The 14,033-nt window shown below is 45.9% G+C and overlaps 3 protein-coding genes across 3 annotated transcripts; all 3 read left to right on the plus strand.

The window, feature by feature from the left end:
* Positions 1 to 2,680: 2,680 nt before the first annotated feature.
* On the plus strand, positions 2,681 to 4,389 carry LOC136518823 (general transcription and DNA repair factor IIH subunit TFB5). The gene is made up of 3 exons (XM_066512510.1): positions 2,681 to 2,845; positions 3,729 to 3,775; positions 3,883 to 4,389. Exons 1-3 carry the CDS (start codon positions 2,843 to 2,845, stop codon positions 4,058 to 4,060), a joined length of 228 nt encoding a protein of 75 aa, XP_066368607.1. The 5' UTR covers positions 2,681 to 2,842; the 3' UTR covers positions 4,061 to 4,389.
* A 2,154-nt stretch (positions 4,390 to 6,543) lies between these two features.
* On the plus strand, positions 6,544 to 7,673 carry LOC136518631 (copper transporter 6-like). Its single transcript, XM_066512306.1, has one exon. The coding sequence runs from the start codon at positions 6,871 to 6,873 to the stop codon at positions 7,366 to 7,368; it is 498 nt and encodes a 165-aa protein (XP_066368403.1). The 5' UTR covers positions 6,544 to 6,870; the 3' UTR covers positions 7,369 to 7,673.
* A 1,838-nt stretch (positions 7,674 to 9,511) lies between these two features.
* Positions 9,512 to 12,573, plus strand: LOC136515143 (BTB/POZ and MATH domain-containing protein 1-like). The gene is made up of 2 exons (XM_066508825.1): positions 9,512 to 9,517; positions 11,665 to 12,573. The coding sequence occupies exons 1-2, from the start codon at positions 9,512 to 9,514 to the stop codon at positions 12,571 to 12,573; spliced, it is 915 nt and encodes a 304-aa protein (XP_066364922.1).
* Positions 12,574 to 14,033: the final 1,460 nt, after the last annotated feature.

Consider the following 14,033-nt stretch of genomic DNA (forward strand, 5'->3'; position numbering starts at 1 on the left):
AGAGGCCGAGGACCCGGAAGCAGTTGTCATCTACTCTCTATACTCATTTTTTAATACACTATAAATTTCTCATTTTATAAACAAATAAAATTAAAAAAACTCTAAAATTCTCTATATCTCTAAACAATGAAGTGTGCTATGCATGCTACAAATGAACGGTGAATACTAGTTTTTAATAGCTACTTTAACCTTCCTTCATGTAAATATGCAAGCTTGAAGTGATTTTGAGCTCAAATTGCTTACAAATAAAAAAAAACCACAATAAAGAACCATATATATAGTGAACAAAATAAGATAAGACAATGGTGAAACATGAGAGTATGAAGTTGGTAACCTTTAGAACCGAAGAATCGACGGAGGAATCGAAGAAATCGATGGAGGAATCGAAGAATGGATGAAGAAAGAGCAAGAACACTGCTTAAATTTGAACTGAAGCTCTCGGACGGGCTCGGGGAGGAAGAAGATGGCCAGCAGGATTTATAGGGGGGGGACCTTTAGTCCCGGTTGGTGGATCCAACCGGGACTAAAGGTCACTTTCCAGTCCCGGGCCACGCCACTAGCCGGTTGGTGGATCCAACCGGGACTAAATGTCACTTTTTAGTCCCGGGCCACGCCACTAGCCGGGACAAGAGCTTTACTCCCGGTTGGAGCCACCAACCGGGAGTAAAGGTCCCCTGCCACAATGGCCCGGCGCAGGAGCCGTTGGGCAGGGACCTTTAGTCCCGGTTGGAGCCACCGACCGGGACTAAAGGTCTCTCTAGTCCCAGACACAATATTTTCCGGAACTAGAGCCTGGTTTGGCCCTCGGATCAAAGGTCTGTTCTCTGCTAGTGGCAGTAATGTAGATCTTCTCCAAACGTATGTGACTGTTTTCAAATAGGCTTAGGGCATACTCCCGCCGTCCCAGTTTAAGTGCACGTTTGCACTTCAAAAATTTTTCCGAAATAATCGGTTCGCATAGGCCTGAATGAGCAGTGCAGCAGTAACCTCGAATCTTGGAACGTGACAGAGGCGATTAAAAAAATGAAACAGTCATTCCAACGCTTCCTGTCCACTTGTTCCCACTAGCCACAGAACGATTTGTCATTAAAAAATGAAAATGGACGCCCAGCCTTATCCCTCCGTCCCCGTGGACTCTACGAACTGTTATCTTCCTAGCCTTATTCCGCATGGCCATCGTTGCCGCCGCACCTGCTCATCTTCCTCCCTTGGTTTGCGCGCCCAAACCTAGAGGTGTTGCAAGCTTGTTAAGAGCTTGTTTTTTATTTGTTAGGGACTTGTTTCGTCTTTAAACTTTGATGAGTGCATAACTTACGAAGAGATCAGAATAAAACTTAAATTTTTCTATATGACGATTTATTTAATGATACTTATTTATTAATATATAAATATTGATATTATTTTACATAAGTTTGGTCAAATCTAAGATAGTTTTGTTTAGAACAAACTAGAATGTCATTCCCTTTGGACGGAGGTAGATTACTCCAAATGCAGCAGCATGAGTCATTATTGCAGTTAAGTAGGATGAACAACATCCAAAAGGTTAATATTGTTCCTCCATTTTTATCAATAACGACCCATTTCTCAAAATTTAAGGTGAGATTACCTTTTTGCCCCTTGAAGAAGTAGATTCCACTTCAGCTGTAGTAGTCTGCTAGGTTCTAGAAGCAGTGGGGAAACCAGAAATGCGATTATTACTTTTTAGGGAGCCATCTATATAATTTTTAAAAACAGTTAGTCAAATTAAAATTTTCAATAGAAAATATGGGGTTTAGAGGGAGGGCCCCCCTCATCCCTTATCTATGGCACTGCCGGGGAGGAGGCGGTGCTCGAAGTGGAGACATATATATGAGAGAAGAAGGCACTACTCAGAGACTCGTTGAGTTTCGCTGCTGGTAGCCAACACAATATCAACAAGCTCCTCACTGACTGCTACTGGCTATTCAGTTATCAACGGAGGAGTTGTATATCTTGACTGAGTGGAACAACCGATGCAATCTAAACTGAGTCTGTGTTTGTTTGGTAGGTTGAATCTCAGCCTGTACAAGTGGATGCAAGTTGCTGAGAATGTGTTTGGTTGCCTATATATATTTTATGAGTGTGGTTACCTTGCATTTGTAGAAGGTATGCTTACCCCTTCGTGCTGAAATTGAAAACTAGATTTTTTTTTCCATGTCCAAAAATTTATGGTTTAACTTATTTAACACACAATTGACGTCATTTCTATTTTGCAATCCTAGGAACTAATATAATTCAAAGAAAATATGGGGTCTTTGTGCACCATGCACAACCTTTTTTTTTAACATCATCATGCACAACCTTATCCAACTAATCCAATTGACAGGATCACATGAGCCACCCGACACGGTTCAGTTTGATGTAAAAAAAACACGTACGGTTCAGTTGAAGGCAAGATTATTACTGTTCTAATTAAAAAGAAAATGGAAAAAATGATATCTTCTTAGGACGTTTTTTTTACAAACAGCACGGCGTTTGTAATATTTCCCCTTAATTAATAATTTTCTTTTTTTTTGCGCTGTCAAATTGCAAAAATAGGCCGGCCCGTGGGCTGCGAATATGGGCTTCGCTGTCGGACGAGGAAGCCCACAGGCCCAACATCTCTGTACTCTCCCTGCCTCAAAGAGGGAGAGGGCCAGAGAAAGAAACTAGGACAGGCGAGCCCGATACGATAGACAGAGCAGCGGCGCCGCCGCCGGCGAGCGAGGAGCCTTCAGCCTCCAGCGGTCCAGCCTCGGTGGAGGATCCAATCCGAAGCGAGAGACCTGAAACCTGCTGCTGCGAGGGACGTGGGACCACGACGAGCGTCGTCGACGCGCAAGCAATGGTGAGGTCGTCCCCGATCTGAACTTTTTTGTTTTTGTTTTCCCCCCTCGTTCTCAAGTGACAAGGTGACAGCAAGAGAGAGAGTTGGGAATCAGGATGGATCATGGAACCCCCCAAGGGCCACTTCCTCCTCCGATTCAACTGACCTCGGTTGATGATTGGCCTACTTGCTGCTATAGAGAGAGAGATTATGTTTATTGTTTGCCAAGTATGTGCTACTGGATGGAATTCCAGTGTGTCCTGCAGATGTGATGTTTGGTGTAATTCGTGCTAAGAATTACAAGATCCTTGCTGAAATTATGTGCCCAAAAGAATTTTGTCGACTTTTTTCCCCGCTTACCCGGCAATTAAAGAAAAACGGATTTTTCTACTGCTGCTCATGTTGTCAGAGGTAGAAAATGTAGCAAACTGGCATTCTGCACTTCTGCTCAGGGAGGAAAAGACATACAAAAGGCACACACTGTGCTAATTTTGTGGTCAACAAGGCAGGACAGAGTTTTTACTGCTCATAGGTAGTTACATATGGTTCCGGTATTCTGAAAATACCAAAATAGCATCCTTGCAACTTGTAGTTGTATCATGGTAGTTGCAGGAATCATGAGCTCATGGCCAGGTAGTTTAGTTTAGTTTGGTCCTCCTGTGATCATGAGGCCTCATAATCCTCTCTCAGTACAGGGAGCATTTTGTTAACCCTTTATTTGGTCCTTAATAAATCTTCGTTCCTAAGTACTATGTTGACAGCTGGATCCACAATCGTTGCATTACCAGTTTATCACCTTCATATAGTCTGGCTTTGTGCGAAAGTTTGTAGTCCTTGTGCTGCTTGCTACTCCAACTGGCATTATTGTTGTTTGGCAATATAATCAGGTAGTTTTCCTGTCCAGAGCACAAACAAGATGGTTAACGCAATCAAGGGGCTGTTCATCTCCCGGTAAGCTCCTGATACATCTGAAAATCCGTCGTTTTTATTTCTTCTTTCCTCCCTCCCTTTACAGTTGTTGATACATGATTGTCATTCCTCTGTTTTCCGTCCCCCAGTGATATACCTATGGCGCAGTTCATCGTTAACCTGAACGCCTCCATGCCGCCATCGGAGAGGTTCATCGTGCACATGCTTGATCCTACCAACATGTTTGTGCAGCCTCATGTGGCGCACATGATCAGGAGCAAGATAGGGGAGTTCAGGGATCAGAACAGCTACGAGAAGCCGCAGTGAAGCATCTCATTCTACCTCGCAATTGGCTTGGTTGCCTCTTTCCTCCAAAGATGCATGCAATACCATTTTCTGTGGAGCTGCTATAGAATTGGTGGCTGGATGGGATGGCATTGCCATGTCTCACTTATGGTGGTCTAGAATAAATATCTAGTCGTGTTGGGTACTGTCAGAAAATGCTGCTTTGCAGTGGCTTGCTCTATATCCGGATCGAAGCTTTTTTTTTTTTACTTTATTAGGGTTTGGAACGGTGCTGATAAATTGAAGCTACAATTTGTTGCCCTGTCTCCTTTCAATCAAACAAAAAAGAGAACAATTTGTTGCCCTTGAGGCTTCGAGGAGGGTACGTCTTGCATGTATTTCTGTTGTGAGTTGAGCCCCAAGGGAGAAAGTACTGCTACTTTACTGAAGAAAACAATCTACTGAACGGTGACGAGAAACAACATCACATTGTCCTTGAGATGCACCCTAGCATCGTGTTGTGGTGTGCAGTAAGATGGCATCAGTCCGCTTGAGCAGCCCAGCAAGCCTGCTCCCCTGTACGTCCGCTTGACCAGCCCAACTCCCCTGTACCTTCCTTGACAGTTTCTCCAAAAAAAAAAGGAGCAGCACGGTCGCCGCAGTGTTCCCACCCACTCGCCCCGCGCTCGCCTTCTCTAGCACATTTGCCGCTCGCCGCGGCCTTCTCCAACGCTAAGGCGCCTTGCCACGGGCACGGCATCCACCCGCCACGACCTTCTCCAGTGCGGGGGTGCCTCGTGCGAGGCCGTAGCTGGCCGACCGCCGCCGCCGCCTCCACCACGGGTGTCGCTCGCCGAAGGCACCGCATGCGCCCTATCACGGGGGCAGCGCAGCAGCTCACCGGGGGCTGCGCAACCCTCCTAGACCCGTCACGCCCTTCTCCATCGAAACGGCTAGCTCTACATAGGTGAACTCCACAAGCCAACGAGCCTCCATTCCCAAGCAGCAAGGAGATGTTGCGTTGAAAGCGCATGTTACAAACATATATTTCAGTTGTCTCATTTTAGAGTTATGTTGCAAGTGTTTCGTATCGGTGTTGAAAGTGTTTCGTATCGGTGTTGCAAAAGTAGATCAGGATATTGCACATATTGCAATGGCTATGCATGTATGTTTCAATTGTATGTTCCAAATGTTTCATCCGTATCCGACATATGTTGCAAGTGTTTTCATCTGGATGTTGCAAAAGTAGATTTTGGATGTTGCATGTACATGCATGTTGCAAGCGTATGTTTCAAGTGTTTTAGGTGTTTCATATGTCCGTTGCAAGTGTTTCATCTGGATGTTGCATATATTTGCAATGGTTCAAGTGTTTTTCAGGTGCTGTGCAAGTGTTTCAGACGCATGTTTCAAGTATTTCATCTGTCTTCTTTTGTACGTTGCAACTATTGTATTTGGATATTTCAAAAAGTAGATCGGGGTATTGTACATGGAATGCAGGTGGGAAGCAGCTGGTGGCGCGTGCGACGTCCGGGGCGGCATGGGCGCGCTACTGGAGCGCTCGCTCGCAAGCCCGACGCACTGGGGATGCTCGCTCACTCGCTGATTGGTTGGAGTTGGCCCTCCAAGCTTACATTCTCTTTCCCAATTCCCACTCTCGCTCCCACAAAATAAATGAAAGATTTTTAAACTTCTATCTCGAAACTCTCGTGGCCTCCTTTCAGTTACCTCCAACCAAACATGCGTGTTTCCTGTACTCATTCCCATGTACCCCCTCTATTTTAAATTTTAAATTACAGAATGTTGTAGCTTTTTTCAGACACAGTTTTTGTTACCCAATTGATATACGCTATGTTTAAATATATAGTAAAAATAATGTATGTACACAAATCAAAACATTCTTCCTTTTCACCGTTCTGGAAGGGAAAAAGAGAATGAAAAAAAAGAAACTTTGGAGCTGGGTGAGAGAGACAGTTTGGGAGGAAACGGCGGCATCTCTTGTTTGGTAGTCAGTGTTTTGTTCTGAGGGGTATAGAGGAGGAGGTGGTTTTCTGTTGGTCTGGTCTGGTCTGTTGGCGTGTGGTGTGACCTGGTAATCCCAGCAGCAGTACTACTACTATATAGTATATGTTTAATCTTTCAATCAAATAATAAAAAGATAGGTGATTTATATGGACATCCAAACCCAAAATAGGTAATAGAAGATTTAAAATTAGTCTTCAACAGAGTATCTATACGGAAGACCTATTTTGGGTGAGTATCCTCTCTCCTAAAAACCCATTTGCAGAAAGGATTTTCTTTTGGGTTCTGTTGTTGGAGAGGATGTCGAATATGTATCGAAGCCTTTAACTGTTGTGCTACCCAAATGTTGAATAAGTCTTATATTTTAGGTGTTGTTGTTGGAGATAGTTTGGCAAGATCTTTGGTCCAAAGAAATTAAACTTTGTTTCGGTGTCAGCTCCGCACTCAGCTCCGCGTAACGTAAATGGAGCCCCCACACCCAGAGACGCCGTGGGCAGAGCTGGTGGTGTCTAGCCAACGGGCATGGCGCCCGCGGCTTTCGCGTACCGCGTACGTTGACTCTCTCTACCTGAGTGATGAACCAATCCCAATCCCAGAGGAAAAATATAAAACCGGCCGGCCGGCAGCAGAGCAGAGGGAGCCGAGGAAGAAGAAGCTTTCAGAGAGAAGCCTCCCACCCTAGCTAGCTCCCTGCTGAGCTCTAGACTGAGACTGAGAGTGACAAGGCCCATCCATCGCTTAGCTAGCCACCCGCCCACCCCACCAAACTCATCCTAAGCTAAGAAGATCCAGCGGTGAAGAGAACAAGGGACCGATAATCGATCGCGACGGAGATGGCGCGGCCGACGACGACACCGCCACTCCACGGCGACGGCCACGCGCCAGCGGCTTCCATGCAGGCGATGTCGTCGTCCCTGTTCTGGGGCGACCGCGCGGTGGTGCTGTTCCCGGGCTGGCCCGGTGCGCGGGGCCTCGGGTCGTACCTGCTCTCCCTCCTCTTCGTGCTCGCCCTCGCCGCGCTCGCCGAGGCGCTCCACGCGGTCTCCGCCCACGTCGCCCACCGCTGGCGCCGCCGCGGCGCCGTCGTCCCAGCGCTGCTGCTGACGGCGGTCCACGCGGCGCGGATGGGCGCGGCCTACCTCCTGATGCTCGCCGTCATGTCGTACAACGGCGGCGTGCTCCTCGCCGCCGTGGCTGGCCACGCGCTCGGCTTCCTCCTCACCCGGAGCTGGGCCAGCAGGGCGGAGGAGATGGAGGCTGGACATGGCGCCGGCGCCGGCCGTGGCCGCGACCGAGTGATCCCTCCCTCGGATGACGCCGCCAAGGCCTAGATTACGGTGCAAATCAATAAACAAATGGTTGTATCCATCGTGTACGGCTGGAGATAATAAATAAACCAATGGGGTGATTATAGCGTAAGGCCTATTGGAACAAGCCCATTGGTTTATTGATTTGCACCGTAGTCTACGGCTGATTCGAACAGGCCGTACGATATTATTGCCATGTCTTCTTCTTTTTTCTTTTTTCTTTTCTTTTTGGTAGATAATGAATCCATGTCCTTTTCTTTTGTGTCTTATACACTATGGATGCATGTTGTTGTATTGTTACATAACACACAATGGACCTTTTTAAGCAAAATTGACCAGTGACGACTTGCTGTAGTGCTTTGAGTAGTCCCCGGTGATCAGTCTCCGGAAGATCAATTTTGATTTACTTATTTATTAATCTCTCTATTTAACAAACTTGTCTTACATAAACTAACATTATTATAGAAAATGCACCAACATTTATAATATCAAATTTATTCTATTAAGTTTTTCTTAAAAATACGTCTTGGTTTTGCATTCATTGAATATGCAGATGTTAACACATTTTGTTTTCAAAAACTTAATCAAAGTCATAGAAGTTTAACTTAAAACAAAACCGATTTAGGATCTCATGATTTTTGAAGCCTATTAGTATATAGTAAAAATAAAGTCTACAGAGAGCTCAAGCGAACCAGCCGACTCCACCCTTCTCCACCCTCCACCGCTTCAGTCCCCCTCCCTCTCCCTCTCTCTACGGCGATCTCACCGGTGACTAGAGGAGCGGGGACCTGACCTCTTTGTGGATTTAGTTTTTGTTGGTCTTTGTTCATCTAGGGTTCGGTCTCTAGCGTCATCAACGGGGTGGTGGCAACGATGGCAAGTCTCTCCCTATCTCGTCGACGCCGAAACAAGCGTCGGAGTGAGAGTTCGCTTTGTTACATCTATTGGTTCTGTTGAGATCTTTTTAGTTGGTGTGTTTTATCAACGGAAACAATTTGTTGGCTTTCGATATGGTGATTTTGACCTCTTTCTTTGTATGTTATATTGCAAGGTCTGGTATCTCCAACACTCTGTTCCGATGGTGAATGATTGTAAGCTTGCGTTTCTTAGAGAGTTTCTCCAAACGATGTTCTTTCAGTGGATACTAGATCTCGTTGGCCGCAGCGAGTGTATTTTGCGGTCTTCAAAGCCTTGTATGGCGAGGGTGTTTGTAGGTATTTCTTTTCTTTGTTGCCATTTCAATGCGTTTTTTCAATCTCTAGCGACGATCAAAGGAAGAAGATTACCGTTTTGGCCTTTGTTGTACTCTTATTTTCTAGAGATCGTTTTGTGTCAAGTTATCCATCATCAGTACTAGCTTTTTTCCTTTAATATATATCAGATATGACTGATTTGAGTTGTAATTGGAACAAAGCAAGTAGCTAGTATGTGCCCATTATGACTGATTTTTCCTCTTGTTGTTGCAACGTGGCGACCGATCGATAGAGCAAAGCACGTCCTTCCAGCACTAGATTGTTGCTTTGGACCTAGAATAGAATACTTTAATATAGATTATTAATAAGGATCGAGATCAGTGATTATATAGTTTGAGAACCTCAATAAAAATTACTACCTTCGTTTTCGTTTACTGGTCACCGAATTTTTACTGTAGCAATTTTGACCGTACGTTTTTTTCTACAAAAGATTTTTAGATACATCAAGTTTTCACATATATGATTCTTTATTGAGCATACTTCATTAGTGTTATATACATTGAAATATCTAAGATTTTTTTAGAAAAAAAAACAGGTCAAATTTGCTACAGTAAAAAAGTTGCTGACAAGTAAACCTAAACGGAGGGAAGTATGTACAAGTTTAGTGACCGTTTTTATAATCATGAGCGTGGTACCCACGTGGCCACGTATATGGGTTTCACACGTAAGCTAAAGGGTTGTGACGTTACTACCTTGGCCTACAGTTAATATAAGATACTTATAAATATTTTAGGAACTTAGGTCTATAATTTATTGTTTGGGACCTAAATAAGAATATTTAATTTAACTAATATAGTCCAGAGACTATATTTGTTTTCCAGCAGAAATTGCGTCCCTGTATTTATGAATGGATCTTCTAACAAGAAAGAAACAGCATTCCGAATTGGGCCCGGAGACTGGGCCGAATAGCAGCCATGGCGGTACAGTAGTAGACAAGCATGGAAAGCAGCAACAAAATCGTTTCCTCCTCGGATTCGTTTCGTTACGTTGTTGGATTCGAATACCCAGCCCAGCGTAAATTAAGGAAATGTCTAGTCAACAACCGGTTGTATTAGCCCCTCCCATCAACTAAATTTTTCTCATACACTTACACTGTCTTATAGCTATATTTACAATGTCTTATAGCTATATTTACAATGATTTCTTTCGTGTAATTTATTGGAAAGAGTAATATAATTTGGGAATAATACAAATATATGCCAATTTTTTTAAAAAGATTAACAAATTATTTCTATGAATTCCAGACATCAGAGAAATATATATCAAATTATTCATAAATTCTTCAGAAATTAAAAAAACAAAATCCACACAAGGTGGTGAGAGATTAGAGATTGTTGCAAGGTGTTCCGTGCTCGCGTTCGTGTGTCAGGCAGGGACACAAGCACCGGCATGATTGCTTGCTTGACGCTGAAGCCGAGCGGACGCACGCACAGGGACGCATCGCACGCACGTATGCGTCAACATGATCGCAGGCGGGGGAGGCCGACACTTCCGCAGCGCACGGCCCAAAAAACAGTTGATAACAACCAACAAATCAACCGGTTGATCATTAGTCTTTTTGTGTGTATATATATATATATATATATATATATATATATATATATATATATATATATATATATATATATATACACGCACTATCCTGTAGCTGACTACAAAATAACTTATTCTGTAGCCACTTTGAGTTACGATAATTACTATGTTAATTTACGAGATTATAGTAACTCCTTACTAAGTGGTTTACCATAACGATATGGTAAATATCCCCATGTATTATAGTAACTCAACTATCATAAATATGTATTGACATTATTGTAAATTAGTATATAAAATTATCGTAAATAGAGGTGGCTACGGAATAACTTATTTTTGTAGCTGGCTACTGAATATACTCTCCCTATATTCCGTAGGCACCTCCATTTACGATAATTTTATATACTAATTTACGATAATGTCAATACATATTTACGATAGTTGAGTTACTATAACACATGAAAATATTTACCATAACGTTATAGTAAATCACTTAGTATGGAGTTACTATAATCTCGTAAATTAACATAGTAATTATCGTAACTCAAAGTGACTACAGAATAAGTTATTTTGTAGGCTGCTACAGAGTAGTAGTTATATATATATATATATATGTACATATATATATATATGTATATATATATATATGTACATATATATATATGTACATATATATATATATGTACATATATATATATGTACATATATATATATATATGTACATATGTATATACATACATATATATACATATGTATGTATGTATATATGTATATATATATATATATGTATGTATGTATGTATGTATGTATGTATATATATATGTATGTATGTATGGATCATTAGCAACCAGTCAGCATATATATATGTATATATATATATATATATATATATATATATATATATATATGTATGTATGTATATATATATGTATGTATGTATGGATCATTAGCAACCAGTCAGCATGGTGATTTCAGTTCATTTCAGTTCATTAGCAACCGACATCGATCAGCGCAAATCAAGGAGGAGCAATGAACTGAAATGGATACAAACAAACAAGAGAAACTAACACAACAGAAAATTCAATACCAAAATCACCATGCTGACTGGTTGCTAATGATCCATCCATACATATATGTATGTGTGTGTGTATATATATACACAGAAAGGCTAATGATCAACCGGCTAAATTAAATACAGTAGCAGTAGTATATAGTAGATAGATAGATAGATAAATTGGACACCCCAGCATGCCGAAACAAATCCTGAATGAATAAAGTCTGCCATATTGTTTAAAAAAAACAAAACAAAGCGAGGGAGGTCCGATCAATTAATCCAACACTCCATTCATTCAGAAAAGAGTTAAATGCACCAGAGATCCATTAACATGTGAGGAGGTTTCGGTTAGGTCCATCAACTTCCAAAGTGTTTTTTTGGGTCCATAAACTTTGTACGCCGTATTACGTAGGTCCATACCTATCCACGTTGGCTTCTCGTTCTGATGTGGCATGATGACGTGGGCATGCGGGCGTGCAGGTGGCTTCCTCCGGCGGCAAGTTCTCCTGGACCTCCGGCGCCACCTACGAGGGCGACTTCACCTGGTTCCTGAGGGTCCTGCTGGACAGCGGGCAGCGTGCGGACGTGATGCTCGCCGTGGAGAGGAGCTGCCCGTTCGACGTGCACCGGCTGGTGCTCGCCATGCGCTCGCCGGTGTTCAGGGCCAAGTTCTCCTGGGACAGCAGGGACAGCAGCCTCGAGTGGTTCAGGGTCCACGACGTGAGCGCCCCCGTGTTCAGGGCCATGCTCCACTTCATCTACACGGACAAGCTGCCCCCGGCGGACGAAGAGGACGGCGGCGAGGAGGCGGCCCTCGCCTCCATGTCCATGGCGCAGGACCTGCTGGTGGCTGCGGATCTCTACGGCTTGGACAGGCTGCGGCTCATGTGCGAGAGGATGTTGTGGGAGCGCGTCCGCATGGGCGACGTAGGGAGCGCGATCTCGACGCTGTCACTGGTGAACGGCCGTGACAACTGCCGCGAGCTCCAGGACCTGTGCATCGGCTACGTCGCCGACGACTGGGAGGCCGCGACAGCGACGGAGGAGTACCGGGAGCTCAAGACCAGCTGCCCCGCTCTCCTCAGCGACGTCCTCGAGGACGTCATAACGAAGCAGCTGCTGCATGTTCGGCGCCCGCCGAGCCCATTATCAGGCATCGTCGCCACGAAGACGACGATGCCGACGCAGGCGAGCGCGTCGGTGTACAGGCCGTTGGAAGTGTGGAGAGTCAGGCACCAGTTCACCGTCCTAGGCCACAGCGCCGTGCGCAGGACCCACAGCAACGGCGAGTTCATCCGTTTCGGCGCCTTCGAGTGGCGGATCCTGTGCTACCCGTCGGGATACGACGACGAACATGACGGGCACAAAACCGTCTTGCTGCAGCTGTAGGTGGCGACGACTCCCATGGATCCCAATGTCGTCTTGGAGGCATCGGGGAGCATCGCCATCGGTGATGGCAGCAGCTCTGTCTCCGAGTCCGAGAGCAAAAATGATTTCTACTGCATGGCCGATTTCTGCCACAGGTACACCAACGACGAGCCAGCCGAAGGATGTAGAAACCTGACCATCTCATGTCTCGTGGGTCCCGACGATAGCCTCACGGTGGAGTGCAGCTTCGAGTTCTAGGTGGTGGCCAGCAAGACGACGACGACCGCCGCACGCGCACGCCTGCTGGCCCCGGAGCAGGACATGGTGGTGCCACCGCCCAGCATCTCCTGGCACCTCGAGCGGCTACTGGAGACCGGCGTGGGGTCGGACGTCACCTTCTCCGTGGAGGACGGCGAGTTCCAGGCGCACACGCGGGTGGTCAACGAGCGGGCGCCGGCCCTCCTGTGGAAGACATGGGCGGAGGTGGTGAAGAGCAAGAAGGGCAAGAAGAAGAAGAAGGATAGGAAGATGATGATATGGATCGAGGGCATCAAAGCTATCGTCTTCAAGGCCCTGCTCCTCTTCGTTTACATGGACGAGCTGCCGCCGATGGATGACCTAGTGCGCGCCGCCGGAGTCAGGAAGCAGCCATCGTCGAGTAGCATGGCGTGGTTGGCCGACGATCTGCTAGCGGCCGCGGAGTGGTACCAGCTGGTGGAGAGGATGCGGCCCTTGTGCGAGAACCTGCTATGCGAGCTGATCACGCCGGAGAACGCCGCGGGCACGCTGGAGCTGGAGGAGGGGACGAAGCACCGCCGCGAGGCACTCCTTCCCGACCGAGGCCGAGGCCTCGTGTCCAGCAGCCGCTGGGAACGAGAACGACGACGCGCACCGCCTCACACGGCAGGGCCCGCGTGTCCTCCCGGTCGACCCGGGCGCTGCTGCCGAGCGGCATCATCGACGAGCGCACGAAATAGCAGCCGTAGTGGCAATAGCAGTGCGGCAACGGCAATGGGAACAAGAACCCCAGCACGTGGCGCGCGGACTCGACGTGCATCGGGTGGCTGGACGCGCAGCGGGCTAGGTCGGTGGTGTACGTCTTGTTTGGCAGCTGGGTGGGGTCGATCGGCCCGGACAAGGTCCGTGAGCTGGCGCTGGGGCTCGAGGCCACGAGCCACCCGTTCCTATGGGCGCTCAAGCATGACGCGTCTTGGTGCACGGGGCTCCCCAATGGGTTCGCGGACCGCGTGGCGGGGCGGGTGAAAGCTCTAGTTTGGTTTTGGTGAATTGATGAAACCCTAAGTGCTAACCTAGTTTATCAAGTGATCATGAGATAGGTAGCACATTCCAAGTAGAGAAGCAAATGAAGATCATGACATGATGACGGTGATGCCATGGTGATGATCAAGTGCTTGGACTTGGAAAAAAGAAAGAGAAAAACAAAAAGCTCAAGGCAAAGGTATAAACCATAGGAGCTATTT

The sequence above is a fragment of the Miscanthus floridulus genome, chromosome 17 (genome assembly GCF_019320115.1).
Source record: "Miscanthus floridulus cultivar M001 chromosome 17, ASM1932011v1, whole genome shotgun sequence".
In the NCBI taxonomy this organism is placed as follows: domain Eukaryota; kingdom Viridiplantae; phylum Streptophyta; class Magnoliopsida; order Poales; family Poaceae; genus Miscanthus; species Miscanthus floridulus.